This window comes from Rutilus rutilus (assembly GCF_951802725.1).
Source record: "Rutilus rutilus genome assembly, chromosome: 7".
In the NCBI taxonomy this organism is placed as follows: domain Eukaryota; kingdom Metazoa; phylum Chordata; class Actinopteri; order Cypriniformes; family Leuciscidae; genus Rutilus; species Rutilus rutilus.
The window spans coordinates 47392439-47415714 of NC_140221.1; the positions used below are offsets into that span (position 1 = coordinate 47392439).

At 36.4% G+C, this 23276-nt stretch overlaps 1 protein-coding gene across 7 annotated transcripts in view; it reads left to right on the plus strand.

Moving 5' to 3' along the window:
- golga2 (golgin A2) overlaps window positions 1–23276 on the plus strand; it is a 32439-nt gene that overhangs the window by 573 nt on the left and 8590 nt on the right. Inside the window, exons 2-21 of one of the 7 annotated variants that reach the window (XM_084414219.1) lie at window positions 2240–2359; window positions 3585–3668; window positions 4228–4362; window positions 4619–4671; window positions 5775–5838; window positions 6343–6402; window positions 7986–8066; window positions 8913–8951; window positions 9041–9103; window positions 12121–12214; window positions 12842–12948; window positions 13033–13091; window positions 13447–13588; window positions 15084–15173; window positions 15278–15385; window positions 16081–16168; window positions 16398–16534; window positions 18499–18717; window positions 20153–20266; window positions 21942–22166. In XM_084414219.1, coding sequence (XP_084270345.1) covers window positions 2240–2359; window positions 3585–3668; window positions 4228–4362; window positions 4619–4671; window positions 5775–5838; window positions 6343–6402; window positions 7986–8066; window positions 8913–8951; window positions 9041–9103; window positions 12121–12214; window positions 12842–12948; window positions 13033–13091; window positions 13447–13588; window positions 15084–15173; window positions 15278–15385; window positions 16081–16168; window positions 16398–16534; window positions 18499–18717; window positions 20153–20266; window positions 21942–22166 — 2082 coding nt within the window. The remainder of the gene's footprint in view (window positions 1–2239; window positions 2360–3584; window positions 3669–4227; window positions 4363–4618; window positions 4672–5774; window positions 5839–6342; window positions 6403–7985; window positions 8067–8912; window positions 8952–9040; window positions 9104–12120; window positions 12215–12841; window positions 12949–13032; window positions 13092–13446; window positions 13589–15083; window positions 15174–15277; window positions 15386–16080; window positions 16169–16397; window positions 16535–18498; window positions 18718–20152; window positions 20267–21941; window positions 22167–23276) is intronic. The other 6 variants (XM_084414220.1, XM_084414222.1, XM_084414223.1 and 3 more) reach the window with 6 other exon arrangements.

Below are 23276 nucleotides of genomic sequence, written 5' to 3' on the forward strand. Positions count from 1 at the left end.
ACCTTATTCGTGTTAGCCTACTTGCTAACAGCTAGTTAAAATGACAGGTCCAATTGAAACAGCTGGTTGATAATCTTTGTAAACATTAAAAGTGCTTAACTAATAGGTTTAATCCCCTTATAATGCACTTTTTGGTTGCTGTTTGAGGTTTAATTGATTAAATGACAGATCAAATCTATGATTTTTAGTGTTTTTGTGCAATGATGCATGTTGAGTGCACTTGATGATGCCCGAAAGTGCTGTCTAGATAGGCAGCTGATGTGTACACTAGGTCAAATCAGCTTTTTTCTATAGCACTTTATACAGTAGCCTACATATCGTTTCAAAGCAGCTTCACAGTAATAAATAAAAGAGAACCAATAATGCGATCTTCATCATATATGAGACAAATTCAGATTCTCTCTAAACTGACTTTATTCAGCTCAAATGTTGTTCTCATCTAATAGTGTCAGTGCAGTCAAATTGATAGTATTACTGAATATTAAGTGTCATATACACCTCAACTAAGCAGGCCAGAGGAACAGCTGCTGTCTGGCCTGGAACATCAACAACATGTCTTGAAAAAATCAACTTTGGAATTTAAGTTGTGGCTCTGTCATATGAGAGCTTCATAATTTAGCCCCATGTGTCCCATGACAGCTGAATCACAAATCTGACCCACTAGACGAGAGACTGTGCTCGTTCTCAATCTCCATATCGCTGGATCGGACGGGAGCGTCTTCATGAACAGAATGTGCCGTATCTGTCACGTCACTGGTGCTGTGGAACTTGATTTAGTTATCTTGATTTAGTCTTGATGAATGAGTTCAGGCCAGTGTGCTTAAACTGTGGCAGAACTAGGACAGATTATTGACAGGAGTAGTTTCTGCCAGTCAGTGGCACTGGTGCATTGAGGCTTGGTTTAGTTCAACAGCAGCCAAAGAGTTTCAGTCATAATCACGATCAACACAATTCTTTGTGTGGAAATACTTTTCACAACAGAATTGCTTGCAAATTTCACTATTAATTACAAAGAAATGGCGTGCAACACGTCGAATTAAAGTAGAAAGACTATTATTTAATCATTTGTATAGTGTAATGTCTGATTGTCATTGCGTTATATAAAACAATATCAGACAAATGCACTTATCTTCTCGTTTTTGCTCACTAGCTTTAATCAGCAGTGTTTTGGTTCTTGTGTAAACGGAGCAAAAAGTGTTTGGTTTGGATCAGTTTTATTAGTGTTTTATTAATATTTTGAATTAGCTTGTATTTTTATATTTCAAATATATTTTTTGTAATTTCATTGTGTTCTTTTTTTCTTTAAATATTGCAATTTAGGTTTAATTTGTTTTATTTTAGTTCATATTTATTCCCACTCCAGTTAATAATTTTAGTGCTTCAACTTTATTGCCGAGGCAATTATTATTATATTTTACTTTATTTCAGATTTATTTGAGTCGTGGTTTAGTTTTAATTAACGATAATAACCCTCCACTTTTAGGAAGCTTTACACTCTTTTGTTGTGAAACGTGAGTTATTCCTGTCCTATATCTGCACACATATATGACTGATACTGTAGCTACTTATTTTAGTCGATAAAGTTTTAAATATGGATATTTTTCTTACACAAACGCATCGCTTCACTTCAAAAGGCCTTTATTAACCCCCCCAGAGCCAGTTCGAGCACTTTAATCACGGATGGATGGCTTCTGATGGACTGCCAAAATCACATACCCATTGACTCGCATTATAAAGCTTGGAAGAGCCAGGACATTTTTTAATATAACTATTCGTCTGAAAGAAGAATGTCAGGTACACCTAGGATGGCTTCAGGGTGTTTTTGCATATGATTAATTATATTTCCTCTTCAGCATTTTGAGTGACTGTTTTAGCTTAGTCCTACTGTTTTTACAGGACAGCCAGTAATTATAAGGCTAGTCACCTTTATTTATATAGAGCTTTATACAGTACAGATTGTGTTTGAAGCAGCTTTACAGTAATAAAACATGCAAGTAAGAGTTCAATTCAGTGACAATAGTAAACAGTCATTATTCAGAGATTAATTACAGAGAGTCTGACCTAGGGTTATTACTGTTAACTACAGCTATCAACACTTTTTGTTAATTAAAATAAATCTGATTTATATATATATATATGCCATATACACCTAGGATGGCTTCAGGGTGAGTAAATCATGGGCTAATTTTCATCTTTGGATGAACTATCCCTTTAACGCTCCTGCTCTCTGGTTCTGCAGCTGAAGGAGTTTCAACAGAAGACGATCCCATCCACAGGAAGTGCTGGACCAAAGAAGAAGAGGAAAGTGAAGGGAGGCGATCAGACGGATGGACCTGCTGGCAGACGCTCTCCAGACAATGTGAGTCAGTAATCGATCACGCCGTGTGAAACCAGTGCGGATGGGATTGAGGGTCGACTGTGACCTGCTTTGCTGGGATTTGGTTGTTTTTTGACGGATCAGTTAGTGGCACTTTCCCACGGCAGGAATTAATCCTCGTTTCAGGTTTCAGGATCGAATCAGTTTTTGTCTTTTTTGCATGTGATGAATTATATTTCCTCTTCAGCATTTTGAGGGACTGCTTTAGCTTAGTCCTACTGTTTTTACAGGACAGCCAGTAATTATAAGGCTAGTCACCTTTATTTATATAGAGCTTTATACAGTACAGATTGTGTTCGAAGCAGCTTTACAGTAATAAAACATGCAAGTAAGAGAGTTCACAATGACAATAGTAAACAGTCATTATTCAGAGATTAATGACAGAGTCTGATCCAGGGTTATTACTGTTAACTACAGCTATTAACACTTTTTGTTAATTAAAATAAATCATTAAAAAAATTAAAAAATGTTTTATATATATATATATATATATATATATATATATATAAATATAAATATAAATATATATATATATATATATATAAATAAAATAAAATTTTGATAAAAAAAAAACGAAACCAAAATTAGAAATGTCTCCTTGGCAACTAACTTTTTTGTTATTGTATAATTAACATTTTGTTAATAATACAGCTGAAAATAATAATTCAAATTATTAAAAAAATTTTAATTAAAATTAAATAAATATTATTATTAATATTTTGAGTTAAAGCATTAAAATTACTGTCTAACTGGAAATAACTTAAACTGAGCTAAAACTAACATAATTACTTCATTTAAAAGCAGTACAGTGAAATTGAACTGCATGTAATAAAATTTAACTCAGTAAACCCATAAAATCAGTACAACAAATTGTATATATTTGTATATATTTATATTTAGCTGTACTGCGGTTCATTTAATTAAATATATTGATTTGATACTTTTGTCATTGTAGAGAATTACTTTAATATGTTCAATTAACAACATATTATAATTAATATATAAAAACCAAAGATAATAAGATTGTTCAAAATATTCGGAAAGACTCGAACCCAAAGGTCTGTTTGGCATATAATGGCTGTTTAATCTTGCTCAGGCACTACTAACCCTTCATCTAGTGTTTCCTGCTTCCTTTATCACTTTCTTACTACTACTTCCTCCTCTCTCACTCCTTCTCCTTTATCGTCTGCCTCTCCTTCCCCTGTAGATTGAGAATATTCTCAAAGTTATGGTGTCTGATCTTAGTCTGACTAATGGAGTGTCTCAGCCTCCATGTGTCAACAACAGTCAGGTGAGCTACAGACACACACACTCAGACACTCACTCACTCACACACACTCACGCTGTCCCTGCTCTCCTCCCGTTGTCTTTCCTCCTTCCTCTTTGAGTTCGGTCATCTGTATTCCCTCGCATGCTGTGAGATCATCACTGGAAAAGTAGATTTTTGCATCATCTGCTGCAGTTTTTTATAGTCAACATGAAATCAGAGTCTTTCTTGATTCATGTTCTTGTTGTGAACGATTCATCAGTGCACGCTATCATAAAGAAATAAATGTTTTATATATTTTACTCCGCAATCATCACATGCTGTTTTTATGTTGACTTTAATGCATCTTTGACATGCAAAATTCATGTTTCATGCTCTGTCATAATCAGCAGCATTAGCGCCTGCAGGGATTGAATGTTTGTGAATATATATTGAATTGAGTAATGCCTGGAAACGTTCACTTTTATATGAATGTACCTGATAAATAAAGAGTGAGTGTGTGAGTGTGTGAGTGAGTGAGTGAGTGAGTGTGTGAGTGTGTGTAACAGCTGAGTTTAATGTGTCTGTCGCTGTGTTGCGTCAGGATCGTGTGGATGTGGTGAACCGGGTCTCACAGGAGCTGGAGGAGGCCAGTGCTGATCCTGACCGAAACTCGCCCGTCTCTAACCCCGCTTCGGCTATTAACACTGAGTGTGTCGCTGATAACGCTGCCCTGCAGGTGTGTGTGTGTGTCTTAATGTCAGTCACCTGAGCTGGGTTTCAAAACCATCACTGGGTGTTTGATGCCGTCTATGTTGTCAGATCACCATTGTCCGTTTGTGTCTTTTAACCGTTCAGATGTTGTTTGCTCATGTTTTTAATCTGATCAATGCATGTCGTTTAATTTAATGTATTGCTTTGTCAGGTGTTTTCTTGTGTTGTCACATCCTGTTTTGCCTCTCAAGTTTGTGTTTTTCATTCGTATGTTTTTCCAGCAGAATTACACAGCTGATGCAAATGGCGACGAACATCCTCTGGAAGATAAAAGGTGAATTTGCTCTTTATTTCTGAACAATATGGGCATTATACCACGGAAACGCAGCACGACACAGTCACAGCCAATCAGAAAGTTTGATCTTTTATAGAGCGCAACAGTGACCGCTCAGTTTCTGGAGATATTTTCACATTCATTTTCTAAAGATGCATTTAAAAAAATCTTTAGTAAATAGTTTTAAGCCATAAAATCAAACCAACCAGCTCTGAGACGAATCACAACACAGAGAACAAGCTTTGATTCGCACGTGGTATTTTAGTTTTTAATAATTTTTTGAAATAGGTTTTAATTTTAGGAATTTTTTTATTTTAATATGCCTATAGTTTTGACTAATTTTAAATGTTTTGTTATTTTAGTACATCAAGTTAAATTAAAATGATTAATGTTTTCTGGACAACTGGCTGAAATAGTGTTTTTTTTATATATTTTATTTATTTCAGTAGTAATAATTAAAAAAATTAAAAAAATTAAAATAGTTTTAGTTAACTATAATAACCCTGAATTCAAAGTATTGAAGGCAGTATTATTTTACTATCATTCTATTTTTTTTTATTTTAATTTTAAATAAAATGTTATATTTACATACATTTTTGTTGTATTACATAATGTGTAATTACATGTATTACAATGTTTACATACATTTTTGTTATATTTTGTTGTTATACTGTAATTAATAGTTCATTTTGTTGTTTTTGTTTTTTAAAGAAATATTTCTAAATAGTTTTTATTCATTTTTATTTCAGTTTTACTTATTTATTATTACAAGTTAAACTAAATGAAAATAACAAAATGTAACTAGCTGAAATCAAATAGGTTTCTTTGTTTTTATTGTATTTGCGTAGTTTTTTTTAATGCTTTAGTTTCAGTTAACTATAATAGTTAACTATTCATGCTATGTATATATATATATATCACTCACACATACAGAAATAGAAGTAGACTCCAACCAAATACAAAACCTCAGGTTTGCATGGAGCATGTAGCTTGCTGCTTTATTCTGTCAGTTCGTACACTGTTGATTCTGTATGTTTGTAATGCATGTTTAGTTCATTGCAACACTAAATTGTGTAATGTTGAAATCGTGTGTGTGTTTGCAGGCCGCTGTCGTCCACAGAGAGCCTGAGACAGCTTTCCCAGCAGCTCAATGGACTTCTGTCTGACGTGAGTCTGCTTGATTTAATGTCTGTGTTTGGGTGGATTATGATGCTATGATGTCATTGGGCGATGTTATTTTTCCTGCCCTGCTTGGTTACATCAGCAGAAAAGTCATTTCTGAAGTATTAATTATTTATTTTTTTGATTAACATGCACAGATGAATCATTTGCAATGAGGCCAAGATAGTAAATTATCTATTTTTCATATTTTGATTTATATTTTTATGCATAATATTTATATTTGATTTGATCTTAACTTTTAGGAACTAAACTCCAGTGGTTCCTCCCAAATGAACCAACAATATTTCTTAATTTACGTGCATTGAGCGAGTTACAAAAATAAAAGAATAAATATATCATGATGCATGATAGAAGCTGTTTAAATTCTTACACCCAAATATCAACCATATCAGGATGAATGAATCAAATGATTCAAGATGTCCGATTCATTTGTTTTGTGTAAACGCTATTTTTAATTTTAATTTTTTTTCCATCTTGGGTGAAATGCAGTCATCAACATACATTAATGGAGACAGCGATCCACCGGCAGTCAACGAGAAGGAACTGGAGGTATTCTATATGTTTTACTATTAATTCACCTCTGCTTTTTTATCTTCAACATAAACATCTTTTTTTTTTTTTTTTTTTATGTGCTGAACTGTATTGCTGTGCTGTAAGGTAGTTTAGTTTGGAGTAGAGGTTTATAATTAACACCCCATATGGTCACTAATCTCGCTCAAGCAGGATAATCTTATTGAAGTTCTTGTGATGGAAATAGCTTGAAGTCTGTAGGGGTTTACAGTATTGGCTGATTTGATGGTCTTTTTAAGTGCGTCAGTCACTTGATATAATTTTCACAGTTACATCCCAGATTGATTCCTTCATGGTTTATCAAGAACAATTTAAAGTCCCCCTCTAGTCAATAATTTTATCCTTTAAGACTCTTCTTTGATCACCAAAATGACATATTTAAACGATTTCTTCATTCTTCATGCCTATAAATATCCTGAATGTAACTCGACACCCTTGCCTCATTTAGTATGTGCGGCTCTATGAATATGCAAATGAGCCCCGCCTCCACTCACTCACTCAGCTCAGAGATCCACTGGTTGACGATCACACGTTGATCTGATTGGTTACAAGGTAGTTTGTGACATCAGAAACACCAGCGATTTCAAAGGGTGTTTTTGAGACTGTCTTTGGTTCACTGCAGTTTTAAGGAGGAAATACTCAGCAATGGTGTCAACTTATGAACTTACACATGCTTTGTCTTAAAGCACATTAAAAACACCACATAGGCACATAAACAACATTAAAAGCTGGATTTGCACCACAGGGGGACTTTAAACATTTTTGATAAAAATAAAGAATTAAAAAGATCTGAAAGCGTTTTCTCTTCTCTCTGCTGTGCACTACTGACGTCTTTAATTGGTGTAATTAGTTGTGTATCTCTCAGAATGTGCGTTATTGCAGTGCTGGCATTTAATCCGGCGCTCACATGATCTCCTGCTACACACTGAACAAACATCCTGTTCCAGCTTCACAAACAAGGGCTCGACAGAAAGAGGCTCCGCTTATTAGTTGCAGTCTCAACTCAAAAGTTTGAAGAAATTCCCTTCTGCTCATTAAGGCTGCATTTATTTGATCAAAAATACAGTAAAAATTGGAAATAATATTGCAGTCTAAAATTTCTATTTTCTATGTGAATATCTAGTAAAGTGTAATTTATTCCTGTAATCAAAGCTGAATTTTCAGCATCATTACTCCAGTCTTCAATGTCACATGATCCTTCAGAAATCATTCTAATATGACGATTTGATGCTCAAGAAATATTTCTCATTAAATAGAAATAGAAATCTTTTGTAATATTATTAATGACACTTTTGATCATTTTATTGCATCCTTGATGAATAAAAGTATTAATTTGAATAGAGAGAACACATTTCTTTCTACTTTAAGAGCTCACTTTTGAGTAAAATGTTAAATGTTGCCCTGCTAGCCCTGCCTGTTTATCCGCATTCACCCAGTGTTCAGTTACACGTATAACAGATTCTTTGTTACACTGTATCACCTCCTGTTTGTCCTCTCTCTCTCTCTCTCTCTCTCTCTCTCTCTCTCTCTCTCTCTCTCTCTCTCTCTCTCTGCCACGTCAGACTCGCAACCAAGAGCTGGCCGCTGCTCTGGACTCCAGCGCACTAACAAACACCCAGCTCACCTCCAAACTCGAAACACTGGTAAGTGTGTGTGCATGACGTCCTATGATACCTGAGTAGACATTCACCCGGGAGTACAATGAGACACACACACACACACACACACACACAGCTTGCAACATTGTATTTTAATATGCAATTAAAAATGATAAATTCAAGATTGCATTCTTTGTGATCTTCTCACATCCGATTAAACGCACGTATGATTAGCATTTATTCAGACACCGAGTGCATGACCTAGTAAACATCTGTTTTTATACTCAGGTCAGCGGTCATGCTATATTGTGAATATACTCATATTATAGCACAGCCTTTGAGTGCCTTATTGCTTTAATTAAATGGTTGTAATTAATACATAAATCTATATTTCTTGTTTGTTTTTTGTTTTATTCTTTAAGTGTTTGATTGGATTGTGAAGATTTTTACAAACAAGATAATCTTAGTTCATATTAATTAAAACACTTACTAAAACATTATTAAATTCAAAAGTTATATCTGTTAATATTTAATGGACTTGAGCTGACATGAACTAACAATTAACAGCTGTATTTTTATGAACTAATGTAAACAAAGATAAATAAATACTGTAAATGTATTGCTCATTGTTAAAAAAATTTTTATAAAAAGAATATATATTATATACTGTATATATTCCCCCTCCTCCCCCTCATGGCCTTCAGAATGTTTTGAAGCGCAGTTATCACATTTTAAGGAAATAAGATACATTTTGAGTTCATATCGTCTTTAATGAAGCACTAACCTGTACTAACTCTCAGGCTCCTGTTTAACATTTAGGAATGATGTTGTCGATTTAATGATTTTCTTTTTTAAAGTCAAATGTTGACCACGTTTGTTCTGTGTCTTCAGACGAAGCAGTCTCAGGAGCTTTCTGATCAACTACAGAAGGTAAGCGTGGCCAGCAGTGTTATTATATTGATCATTCATCATTTGTTAATGTGTGACTTCTCCCATTGTGCTTCATCTCTTCTCCTCAGGAGCGGAAGGAGTTTGAGCAGAAGTTCAGTAAGGAGCAGGGAGCGATGCGTGAACAGCTACAGGTGAACAGATATAGTACTATAGGCAGATCTGATTTTGTGTGATCGCATCACACATTAGGGATGGGACGGTATGAAAATTTAATATCACGATTATAGTGACCAATATTATCACGGTTTTGTTAAAACGAGATGAAAGTGTTCAAAAAGAGTTGATGCTCACACTGAAGACATTTCAACAAGTTTTATATTTGAAAATCAACAAACAACAAATAAAACAAGCAGCTCTATGCACTTTTTAAAGCATTTCCTTACTTATAATGACGGTCGTCAATAGCAACGCATTATAACACCGCACATCCATTGTAACGGCCACCTAGTGTTAAGTAGTGTTCATGACATGAATGTGGATGTGCCTTTAAGATAACTTCTTCTATGGCGTAAGTTATTGTATGCATGCTGTTTTTATGTGAGCGCACGCAAAGTGAGAGTGAGATTGATCACGCAAAGAGGAAGATGACCGCTCTACTGACCGTTGTTTTATAATGTGTTTACTTCCACTTTGATTTGTAGCGTGTTTTCGAGTGTTTTCTTTTCCCTTTTAACATTCGCTCTTCGACATGTATGTGAAGAGTGTGCTTAACTGAGAGAAAACATCTATAAAAGTCTCGTGGAACTAAGTTACCAGTTCATTTGCACTGTCTTGTATCTGGGCAGACTTCAAACTCTCTGACAGACCAGACGTTAGACCATGTATCACAACGGACGCGCTCTCTCGTTTCATTCAAATACAACTTGCCGTCTTGCGTCTCCGTTTTTAATTGTATTGAAAATTAAATCGGAGTTGATTTATTGTTTACAGAGTTTGATACTATTGTTGTGATCATCTTGTCTGAACGATTGTTTTGTACGCTGTACATAATGGATTTATAAACAGACTGTTGCTGGCTGAACAGGATCTAAAATCGCGATAATCAAACACGGTTTTAATGATAATTCAATTTTAAACGATATTACTACCGTCAGTACATTTTTATCGTGGTTTATAGTGAAACCGGTAATCGTCCCATCCCTATCACACATATATATTTATATGAAAAACATCACAAGTTAAAGCCCATGTTGCAGGTTTTTTTTTTTTTTTTTTATTAATATAACCTTGTATGAAAATACCATATGAAAAGTAAATGCAGGATTAAAAATTGTTTTGCAAGACATAAGGGCACAAATTTAATAGAAAACGTGACCGTTTCCTTGACCGTGTTGAAAAAGCGCTTTTTTTCACCAACGCGTCATATGACGTCACATGAGGTAGTCGTTTGCCTCTGCGTTCGCACTCAGTGCAGAGATAGGTTGGTATTCAGTAGGAGCGGTCATGATTCAGTGTGTTTTCTGTGCTTATTGTATTTCAATTAATCATCGTCGTGGTAAATGATTGTGAATTATGGCCTGTCAAGACATCGAGTCCACAGGTTTCCGAATAAGAAAAAGGACGGTGCAAATATCTTCCGTGCCAGTGTGCGTTTTGTGCCGGGTAAGAGACGGGACTTCACTTCATGCTTCTGCTTTGAAAAACGCGGTAGTGTGTGTAGCGTTCACTATAGACCGAATGATTATAACTTAATCCCGGCGTTATGTGCACACTGTCCCAGCTCCTTCATCGGGTCGCCCGGTGACGGTCCGCCATCAGCATGTGGTTCGGCCGCCAGCGGGAAACATGACGCTCACGGATCCGTCAGAGATCACTTATTGTACATCTGTTTTACAAAATGTACCTTGTCTTAATTTAATTCATTAACATATCCTACATAAACTTGTAATGTAATGCATTTACGTGTTTGTTATTAGTCTGCAGCCGACACTATTATTATTATTATTAATATAAATATAATATATTATGTTCTATAATTCATTTTCAATCTGTACAAACCGACTTTAATGTTTGTGTTGGCTGTTTCTACATATAAAGTTTTTATACAGTAAGACAGTTGTGATTGTGATCATTTTTTTATTCATCGTCACCAAATGGGTCAATTCAAAGCCTTTATAAAGTCCCTCTTTTCCTCTGGAAACTGTCTCCTAATGGCTGACACACACAACACATGCAGGTAAGGGTCTAAGTACTAGCTTTGCTATTGCCTGATACATGATGATAATAATCTGTACAGTATTGTGATCTGGGCATAGTGTTATACATATCGTCGGCTAACGTGAATACATCTATAAGCTAACACTGTTCTCTCGCCCTGTTCTCCTCAACACCACAACTCACCGTTCTGTCTAACCCTGGCCTGTCCTGCTCACTTGGCTTCATATCAGGCTCATAATTATATGATATCATCATATATATCAATTATATATGAATTATATATATATATATATATCATACGAGTAAACATTTAGGCTACAATTCCCCCAGCTTTCCGAGCTGTCATTGCGATCCATTGCTTTCCTATTCGCTAGTTGATTTACTTTGACCGCTCTACCTCATGTTACGTCACTTCAGGTTCGGCGGTTTAAGCGATTTTCAAATGCGGAAGTAAAAATTTCTCACAAAAACGACTCCAGAAGCCTAAATAGCGTTTTATAAGTATATGTTTATATTTAAATCTAGTTCCTACATTATTTTTCTATACATTGGCTTACTGGGTACTCTAACCTGCAACATGGGCTTTAAGCGTTTTAAAGGGATAGTTCACCCAAAACTTTTTTTTTGTCGTCATTTACTCAGTCTCAAACCTGTATGAGTTTCACAAAAGATGATATTTTAAAGAATGTTGGTAACCAGACAGTTGATGGTAGCCATTGACGTCCATAGTAGGAAAAAAAAATACTATGGAAGTCAATGGCTACTGTAAACTGTAAGTGATGACGATTTTCATTTTTGGGTGAACTATCCCTTTAATTCAGTTGGCGATTAGCAGGTACTGGTTCTGCAGAATGACAGATATCGTCACTTTAAATGATCAAAGTTGACTGCCACCAAAATGTTTTCAATGCAGGAAAACCCCTGTTAATGTCAGTGCTGTTATACAAACGTGAAGTTTTGTGTGTGTTTAATGATGCATGTCCTCATTCAGGTTCACATTCAGACCATCGGCATCCTGGTGTCGGAGAAATCAGAGCTACAGACGGCCCTGTCTTACACACAGCAGGCAGCACGACAGAAGTCAGGTGTGTGTGTGTGTGAATAACACTGTCAGATTCATTCTCGTAACTGCACACTCTCTTAAGTTTATTTTTAACCAATGTTTCAGCAACACCCCTAAACTTTTAAACCAGTGTGCTGTTAGATGCTTTTAGATACTGTTAAGTGTTTTTCACTAACTTGCACCTACAAAATGTGTGCGTTTGCTTCAATGCTTATTTAAAAAGACCATGTCCAGGTCATAGTTCATGTGTAAAGCATTAAAACATACTGACTTTGCTCACACTGGGTGAAACGCCTTGCCAAAAAGATTGTGCACAATTGTGTGCCCCCCACCAAACAACACATGATTACACTTATGGTGTTCAAGGTCAAAAATGACCGGCCTACAAAAAAGTTATTGGCAAATATTGGATTCAATCTTTTTGTCTACTTGATTTCCTTCAATTAGCACAGGTTTTGTGTTTCTTTTAAGAACTGATTGATCATAGGCCTCATTGACCTCAGTGTTTTTGAGGTGAATAAGCTTGAACACTGAGATCAGTGATATTAGGCATTTTCTTTATGCAATATGTAACTTATTACTGTATTTCCTTTGATGTATGACCTGCACATATTCTTACCTGTCCACATGTGTGTGTGTTTGTGTGCAGGCGAGGCAGAAGATCTGAGCTCACGGCTACAGGCCAGTAAACACCGAGTGTCTGAGTTAGAGAGGACATTATCTACAGTCTCGACACAACAGAAGCAGTTTGAGAAGGTAGCAGATCCTCCATTCATCTTCATTATCCGCTATGTTTGACTAAAAGACAAGGTTAGGTTTAAAAAACCCTTGTTTCCACAGCATAATAAAGAGCTTGAAAAGGAGAGAGACAGTCTACGATTGGAGGTCCTCAGGTTTAAGTAAGTTTTTACCCCTCATTTAGCAGCAGATGTTATATGAATGAATATGTTACTAGATTAGATCCAGCTTTATTGGCATTGTGCAGTACAAAGCCAATGAGAAACATAAGCATCTAACCAGAAGTGCAAAGAGCAATACGAATAAATATGTTTGTATAAATACAATTGAATTAAAGTGCATTTAAGATCCAGACCAGTGCAAATAATCAGAAAATGTTGTGCTTGTGAAGGAGGTAGAAATGGTGGATTATTGTGCATTTAGTATTCAAGTATAACAGAAGTACAGCAACAGATATCATGTAAACTTGGTTCTGAAAATGAGATGTTAAATGAATATATTGTGTGTGCCTGTCAGTAATTTGAGCGAGGAGTCCCGGCAGCAGAGCTCAGAACTTTCTGAGCAGCTCAAGCTGAGAGTAAATGAGAACAATGCCTTGAAACAGGAGGTGGATGAGCTTCGCAAGCGGCTGGAGATGGCCGACGACATGCTGCAGCAGGTGAGAAAACACTGTACACGGGCCAGATTTACTAAACGGCATATGAGACTGCAATCCCAGTAAAAAGTTCAGCAGACTCTTGATATAAAATAAGCATTTTGATTCCGCTCATTCAAGTGCAAGAAGACACTAAAGAGAACTCAGTTGCCTTTCTGTGTGCGCGCTTTGTATGTGTGTGCGCACAGAAAACGGCGTGCAAGATCTCTTTCACAGCGGTTATGTCTTAAGTGAACGTAAACGGTTGAGAAAGAAAACTCGTGTAATAGTATAATGGGTCCGTGCATTCGCTCCTAAAGTGACAGCAGCCTAATTATCCAGCTGCCGTCTGTCATTAGTTTTAATAAAAGAACAGAAGTCACTTGCTGATCTCGACTGAATAACTTTTGGTAAGGCTTTTCCTCCATTTTATGTATAAAGCGAAGACCATGCAGTGCTATTTTACTTTTTTTTTTTCATCAATTTTATTTCGGTTTCTGTACCTAAACACTAGACCTACCTGAACCAAAACACTATTTATTGCTAGATTGTTTATTTGTTCTTATTTTATTACTGACTGTTTACTTGTCTTTACTAGTGTTTTAAATCGGCTAGTTGTTTTTGCTGTGGACTTTTTGTTAAAACCATAGGCAAAAGGTTCTCAGGTTAAGGGTGCGTTTACACGACAACGCTGTTCTGAAGTGGAAACGTTTTTTCCTTCGCGTTTTTGAAAAGTTTCGTGTACTGACGACAACATTGTCAAAACGATTCCCATTCACGCAGATCTGCGAAAACGACTAAAATCAATGTATTCTGCTGTCAGGCCATTAGTTGGTGATGTCACTTGGTAAAGAAGCCCTACTCGCCTATAGGCTGAACACGTAATACGCATGGACAAGATGTCACCGTTTTCACAAAATCGTGTTTTTGTAGTTTACACAGAGACGAAAACTGTATCGTTATCAAAAACTTGCGTTTTATAACCCTTTCAAAAGTTGGTGTTTTCAGGACCCTAAAATGCTGCTGTCGTGTAAATGAACAGCCATAACTAATAAAAAGTTTTCAGTTTTTAGTGGTCTATCGGCTGCTGATTTTTGTTCATGGTAATTAGCTGAAACAAAATGTTATGCAAAAAGACAGAGTAAATATGTTTGACATCTAAAGGTTTGACTTAATTCTTTGTTTGCCTCATTGGAATCGCTAAGAATTTGAATTGCTGTACCAAACTTTTCTTTGGCCAATAAATCATTTACAAATACCAGTAAATTGACTACTGCAAACCTTAATACTCTCCTCCCATAAATGTTACGTCTGAAAGGAAAAATGCAGATGCAAAAAGATCAGCCACAAAAATAACCATGCCTTATCATCGCTAACTTTTCACTGCGTGTCCTTAGTAGATCCGGACAGTTGTTGTAGTTTTTTAACGCAAAAAGAGAGTTTGCATGCTGTTAGAAAATCCGCATGATGTAACCACATCTCATGGAGTAATTCCTCTCTGTTAACATAAATCCTCCAGTTCTCCAGTCAGTCGGGTCCTCCATCAGAACACCAGCAGGTTCAGCTCATCCTGGAAGAGAAGCACCAGTTAGAGGCTCATGCGGCTCAGGTGTGTGTGAAGGGATTGTTATTTGGGAATGGCTTGTGCCAGTATTTTTCCTCTGTCATTCTGAATTCCCTGTGCTTGGTTTGTGTGTGTGTGTGTGTGCGCAGCTGATGGAGTCCGTCGCTCAGCTTCAGGTGGAGAGAGATCAGTACGCTGCACAGATTCAGGAGGAGGGACGAGTGTGGAAAGACAAAACAGAACAGCTCCTGTCTCAGGTAAACACATACGTGTGTGTGTGTGTGTTTTATTTTACAGTACAACTATAAGTGTTTCTCATTACAAATCTGGTGAAATGGCTTCCACACGTTTCATTCCCAAATGCATGTTATAAGCGACATGATAGTAAAGTTCAGTCTGAGAAACACACATATATTAATTTCATTAAATCGCAGAATTGATGGGTCGCTATTTCGATGTGTCATTCAGCCCTAACACACGCACGTTCATGTAGGGATGCAGCGATATGAGAATTTTGCCCGATACCGATAACCGATAATTCTTTATATTTGAAAGCCGATAACCGAGATATTGCCGATAAATCCAAATTTTTATATTATTTTTGAGAGCCTGAATACAAAAAGTCTCAACATTAAAATCCATGTCCCAAACACACAATTATAATGATGTTCTCATCATTTTATGTAACCGATATTACAGACATGTTGCTCTTAACTGTATTTTCCTTTCTTTTTTTCTTTTTTTACTCCATCATGTTGAACAGTGCGCATCTGAAGAGTCTCAGCTGAAGGAAAAAATCCATTATTTATCGTCTTTAATATATCAGACAAATTTTCTTATTGGGCCGATAATGATAACATTAAAAATTAACATATATCAGCCGATACCGATATGGTGGCCAATATATTGTGCATCAGTAATGTTGATATATTGTGTGTGTGTGTGTGTGTAGGTGCGTCTGATGTCTGAGGAGAGGGACAACACTGCTGTTCAGATCCACGAGCTGCAGGAGAAGATCATAGAACTGGAGAACGCTGCCGGTACAAGACATGAGATCCACACTCTTTACGCCCTATTCACATTGAACACAATACTAAATGTGTTATTAAGAACGAAGAGAACCGAACTACAAGTGTGAACACACCCTAAATCACTTACTTTCCCCCCCCCGTTGCCCAAACAAATGCCCAAAACATACTCTACATAAATACCACTTCTAGCCGTACTCTCTTCAGATTGAAACATGACAGATTTGTCTTGTGTCCACAGCTCTGATGAGCAGAGAGCAGGAGCTGCAGGCCGTGTCGCAGGTCTCAGGCCCTTCAGAAAGTGAACTGGCCCTTCAGGAAACCATCAGCAGCCTTCAGCAGGAGAGAGATGCTCTCAGTCTACAGTACCAAGCACAGGTGACCTGCGTTAAACATGTGATGCATGCATATACTTCGTTTGTCTTGCAAAGGTCACAATTCGCTACTCATGTTTATGTGAAAATACTAGATCATGCAATTCTTATTGCAGTATATTTAGATTAATACATTTCTTAAATGCATTACACAAAACTAGGGGTGTAACGATATTCGAACCGAACCGAAAAACCGCGATACACCACCCACGATACGAATCGCGATACTCTCAAGGCGTACCGAACACGCCCGCCCCGCCCCCTGCTGTCGCGGCTCATTGGACCTCATGTCTTATGTGTACACAACGAATACAGCGTTGCCTAACCACCATTAACCACATTTAATCGCAATAAGCTCAGTGTTTGTTACATTCGATAATAAGCAAGGTGTAATCTTTCAAATTCTGTCTATTTGATCACAAAATTCAAACATTAAATGTCGTTTTGGCGCTCTTTGATGTGGCGTGACAGATCACCGTACTCGCTCCTCATTTAAAGCGGCAGCGCGGAGCGCGAGTAAACGCGATTCTCTTCCTCAGTTACAGAATAAACATGAATGGACACCTGAAGGTATGTTGAAAAATACAGTATACTTACTGAAAGGCATCATAACTCGTGTAATCGCTCAGTCAGTGTTTCAACAGTGGAAATACGTCAATAAAACGCTTAGTTTTTCACATAGCTTTATTTACCTCAGGCAAGTCATTCAGTGTCCACAGCTTGTTAGTTTGCTAAGGAAATGAACTCTTTCACTAAATAAATGCACTATATTAGCCTATATATTATATTTTACTTAACCTGTTAATGACATCTTGATTATTTAATGTATGTTTAAAATATATGTCATGAAAATGACAGCAACTGTGTAAATGATTATATTTCAATAATAAATTAGAGTAAAAATGTTAATGTAAAAACTGCCTTATGTGCAGTTTACATGGTTTCATACAATTTGTTACTTGAGTGTTGATTATTATTATATCTAAAAATAAATAGCAACTGAATTTAGGCTAAAAGTCTAGGCTCTGTTGTTAAGCTTTAATGTTATAGTAATGTAAAGTAAGGGCTCCTATATAGTTTACAGCATTAGCAGATAGTTTTTTTTATCCTTGCAAAACGTTTACTTGTAATTGAATTAATTTAAAGACAAGGACACAATTTGTTAATTAAAGCACTGTTTAACAAAAAAAAGCAATTTTAGCTTTCTAAACTCCCCACTCCACCTAAATGAACCGAACCGAACCGAGACGTCAAAACCGTGGGACGTACCGAACCGTCAGTTTTGTGTATCGTTACACCCCTACACAAAACCCTTTTGACTCAATCATTCTTCACAATAGCTGTTTCCATCCACCGTTTTTTTATGAACATTTTGGGATATCTAAATATATATAAAAAATGCTGGATGGAAATGCCAAAATAAAATAAAAACATATGCACTTAATTGAGGCGAATACATTTTTCATGCATATAGACTAGAATGGAAACACATTTACTGAGAATATCCCTTGATGCGCAACAAGAAACTTGCGTGACTTTGCCTCAACAGAGATTGTGATTGTGATATTTTGTTCTCTTAAACAAAGTTCTCTTATTTGCAAATGTTTTGTCATATTCCAATTTTGCGCATAAGTTAAATTCACAACTTTGGATGAAACATAGATATTGATATTCATATCCTAACATCATTCAGTCCTAGCAGACACTCCTTATATATAAGTGTTTAGACACTCCTTACATAAACTTTTTCCTAATAATTGATACATTGTAGATAAAACTTAGTTTGAGTCGCTATTCTTTGTGCATTCTTAAAAACCTAAAAAATAATAATAATCGAGATATCGCTATCAAATCACAGGCACACGTGAGCAGCTCGTTATCTGGTGTTTTCAGAGGATCAGTCACACAATATGCGTGTTTTATTGTATTTACACATGAATTGCATATGTTTTCTCTTGTGTCCTGTAGGTGCGGGACAACGAGCAGCTGAGCCGACTGGTGCAGGAACAGGAGGTGAGGCTGGAAGAGCTGGAGAGGCAGGCCGAACGGGCCGCTGAAGACGCTCAGGATCGACTCCGTATTCTGGAGGACGTCCAGAGCGATAAAGCCACCATCAGCAGAGCCCTGGCTCAGAACCGAGACCTCAAAGACCAGCTGGCCGAGTTTCAGAACGGTTTTGTCAAGCTGGTGAGTAGGGATGGGCGATAGGGCTCAGATGCACAACGATTTTTCGATTAATCGTTTTTTAAAATGTGGTCGATTCAAAAACCGATTCTCAAAGGCCACGAATCGATTTTTTTCCCATATTTATTTATCTATCACCCAAAAGCCAGTATTAGTTTTCTAGACTGTTCATAGGCTTCCACGTTACAGCTAATGCTGGGAGATTTTATGTTTGTTCAATCTTAAACATAAAATAACCTGATCCTGTTTGATCAAGGCATGCGACTGTTCTGACTTGTCCTTTTTACAGCATCAATTTTACATCTTGCATCAAAATCCTGTCTATTCATTGCATGCATTTGAAATATAGAGTTGGGTTCTGTTTTAATGTACCCAAGTGTACCCTTGTAAACCTATGTTCACTGTTCTTTTTTATAAATATAGGATTTGTGTTAAATCTATATTCATTGAGTCGAATCGAATCTGGAATCAAGAATCGAAATTGAATCGAATTGGATCATCTGAATCGATACCCAGCCCTCATGGGCGATATGGACTTAAAACTATATCACAATATTTTCTGGTATTTATTGTGATAATGGTATCAATGGTGATAAATTTAGTACCATTCACCACTGTTTTTGGCTTCAAGTGACAGCTGCATGCATTCTTCAGAGCCTCAGAAACACAAACACAAACATTGATCTAAAGTAAAACGTACCCATCATCAAATAGGCTCCTATAATATACCAATTACATAAAAGAATTTTAAAAAACCTGTAAAAATCCAAACCCCAGCCCTGGCAGAAATGGAAAAGTTGCTGATCATATGTTTCTTCTGTAAAAGTGCAGATGTTTAAATAGTGCAACTGTACTGGAAAACAGCACACAATAATAATTCAAATCAATTACAATTTTGAAATGTAAAAAACTAATAATAATACTGATAATTCAATTCAGTTTACGTTTATTTGTATAGCGCTTTTCACAATACACATCATTTCAAAGTCCATATTACAATTTACAGTGATCTGTTATCAGAGGTGACTGTCTTAAGCTATGCATTTCAGAAATGTACATATATACAAAATCACAGTTAGCGAAAAATTTATTAATGTAAAAAATGTAGTTATTTAATGCAGATTCAATGAGCTTATTGAAGTAATGAATACTTGTTTGTTAACAAATGATTAAATGATTATGATGAGAATGACAATACAAACCGCACTAAGGATTGATGAGCTTCCGGGGTCATGAATATTAATCACGTGCGCATTAGTCTCTGCTTGCTCATAAAGGCTGAATAATTCCAAATGAACAAAAAATTTTTTACAGGAAAATACTACAAATAATATCGTTTACATGATGTACGTCAATTCAGCGTGGCACATCCCTACTGGTGAGCTCTAGTGAAAGATGACGTATGCAAATGTGACCCCTGACCTTTCTCCTCCTTCAGACCAATGAGAACATGGAGCTGACGAGCGCTCTGCAGTCCGAGCACCACATCAAGAAGGAGATCGCTCGTAAGATGGGTCAGCTACAGGAAGATCTGCACAATGCCAAAGAACAGGTTTGTGTCCATTTAGAGCCAAGGCTAATCATTAAACGCTATGTAAAATTAAAATAAACAGGCTTGCATGATTTTTGAGTTATACTTTATTGTCCTTTTACAATAACTGTGCACATGCAACCAGCTTTGCACAACTATTGACACGTCATAAAAATCACCTTTAAAAGAGAGCCGTGCTGATTACATTATTCCTACCTCTTACAACTTAAAATATGAATAGATACCTGTGCAAAAGTTGTTTGTAACGGTTGCTTTTACATAATGCAACCCTAAACGTTTCCCTGACGGTAATAATTGAAACATTGAAGATAAAACATGGCTTGAGTCACTATTAGGGCTGCGCGATTAATTGAAAATAAACCACACGCGATTTGGCAAAGGCTGCAAATTATTTATTTATTTATTTAATGTGCTGCTTGTCAGTGCAGCACGGCTCTGTGATCAGTGGTAAATGCTGCTCTATCTGAAAGCCAGATGGCGCTCTAATGCAGAAACTCCATATACTGGTCCTTCAATGCTAATGGTTATAGCCTTTATTACTGTATAGAATACTGTGAAATAGTATATTGCCTGCCTTATTCCATGATTAGGAGCCACTTCATCTTCACAGAATGATGTTTTCAAACACTCAATTGACGTTATGAAGTGAGTTTGGAGTAAAACATGTTATTAAATGTTGTCTTGTACCAGAGTATCAATCACACAATGTGTGCGAGTTTTACTCTTTTTATACATTTTGCATAATTTCAACAAAACGGAAGTTTACAGCGTTTCATCAGTAATCTTGCAAAATAGAAGCTTGAGGATTTGAAATGTTAAAATCATGTGCAGAATTTAAAACTTAAATATACATTTAATTTAATATTCTAAACGGAATTTAATATTAGCTTTGTAACTTGTAGTATAAAAATAAAAGTATTATATAAAAATAAAATATTTTATTATTAGGGTTAAAAATAATTAGTTGTTGTTGTTGCAAGGAGTCTTGGTCACTTTAAAGTTCAGCTACAAAGTCAAAATAAAATGCTTAATAAAAAGATATTAAAGATTTTATCTGTTAATGTGAGCATTAACTGACATCAGAGAACTGTGAACATGCAAATGTTTTTAAATGATTAATTTAAATTAAATATTAGTCACCCTGTAATCAATAATTGTATCCCTTAAAACTCACCTTTGATCTCCAAAATTACATATTTTTAAATGTTTTTTCCTTGAATAAAAAATCTTCCTGTCTTAAAATATCTTGAATGTAACCCAACGCCCTTGCTTCATTTAGTATGCGTGGTTCTATGAATTTGCAAATGAGCCCCGCCTCCACTCACTCACTCAGCTCAGAGATCCACTGGTTGACGATCACACGTTGATCTGATTGGTTACAAGGTAGTTTGTGACGTCAGAAACACCAGCGATTTCAAAGCGTGTGTTTGAGACTGTCTTTGGTTCACTGCAGTTTTAAGGAGGAAATACTCAGCAATGGTGTCGACTTATGAATTTACACATGCTTTGTCTTAAAGCAGATTAAAAACACCACATAGACACATAAACTACATTAAAAGCTTGATTTTCACCACACTTTATCGTTAAAGGAACTGCTGCCTTAAAGGGATATGTATTTGCACGCAGCTTTAGTCATTTTTCCCACCGTAACCTGATTATTGCTTCATCTCATCAGCTGTTGGAGAAGTCGAACGAGGTGGCGTCGGTGCAGGAGCAGAGGGATCAGTATCTGAGCCATCTTCAGCAGTACACGAGTGGATACCAGGCGCTGGTGGCGGAGCGAGAGCATCTGCACAAGCAGTTCCTGCAGCAGGCGCAGCTGATGGACCGACTGCAGCATGACGAGGTGCAGGGAAAAGTGCAGCTGGAGCAGAGTCACATGCAGCTGCAGGAGGCACAGGTGAACGCCACGAGATGGACTTCAACTATCACTGTATTAGCATCCACTAGGGGTGGAACGATACCCTCATGTCACGATTCGACACATATCACAATATGATATTACTGCGACCAGGGTTTGATTTGAACTTTTTCACTCTCCGGCCATTTTGGCTACTAAATTAAGTTACCCGCTATTCAGAACTTCAATTAGCCAAAAAAAAAAAACCCAGATTAACTACATCACAGCATATGAAGAGTTCAGATGCAAAAGCCTCTAAGTGCCATCTGAAATTTTCTTCTAGAATGATCTTTTTTATTCAGTAATTTTAGTTCAGTAATTTCACTTAAATGACAATTAATAGGTCATTTTCATTGCCATTTAAGTCAAATAACTGAACTAAAACTAGCTTGATAAAAATGATCATTCTAGAAGAAAATTTCAGATGGCACTTAGAGGCTTTTGCATCTGATCTCTTCATATATATATTTGAATAACTATGTATGAAATCCCAATTTTTATATATATATATATATATATATATATATATATATATATATATTAAAAAAATTTGGATTTCATACATATTGTTATTCAAACAAACTCCTGTCGTCCAGCATCTCCTCCTCTTCCTCTTTCATCCGCATCCTTTTCACCAAAAATGTGTTTTAGGTGGAGCGATCAATACAGGACAAAGAACATCAAAAATGTAGGATGTTGGAAAATAATGTCTTTTCTGTTCACCAACTGCTTTTTAATCTTCGCTTTTGCTTCAGCGCAAATGAACAAGCGTGCCGTTATTTGTTTGCGTAGTGACGAGTGTGTTCAAGTAAGCCAGATATGAGCAGATCCTGTGCAATACGCTGTATTTAATATATCATGATGACTCATGAGTGTTTGCGCTGAATCTGCACAGATTTGGCTTACACGAACTTCCCCAGAAAAGTGAGTAAACATAATAAGTAACACGCCAAATTGGCTCGTGATCTGACAGCGTTACTCGCCACAGCTGATTTTACACGCATTCGGCGGGTGTTAATTTCAAACCCTGGTCGCGATACTCCAAGACATATGGAAAAAGCTTAACAAAAAATGTACTGTTGATCAAAATGGTAAATTTTGTGTTACATT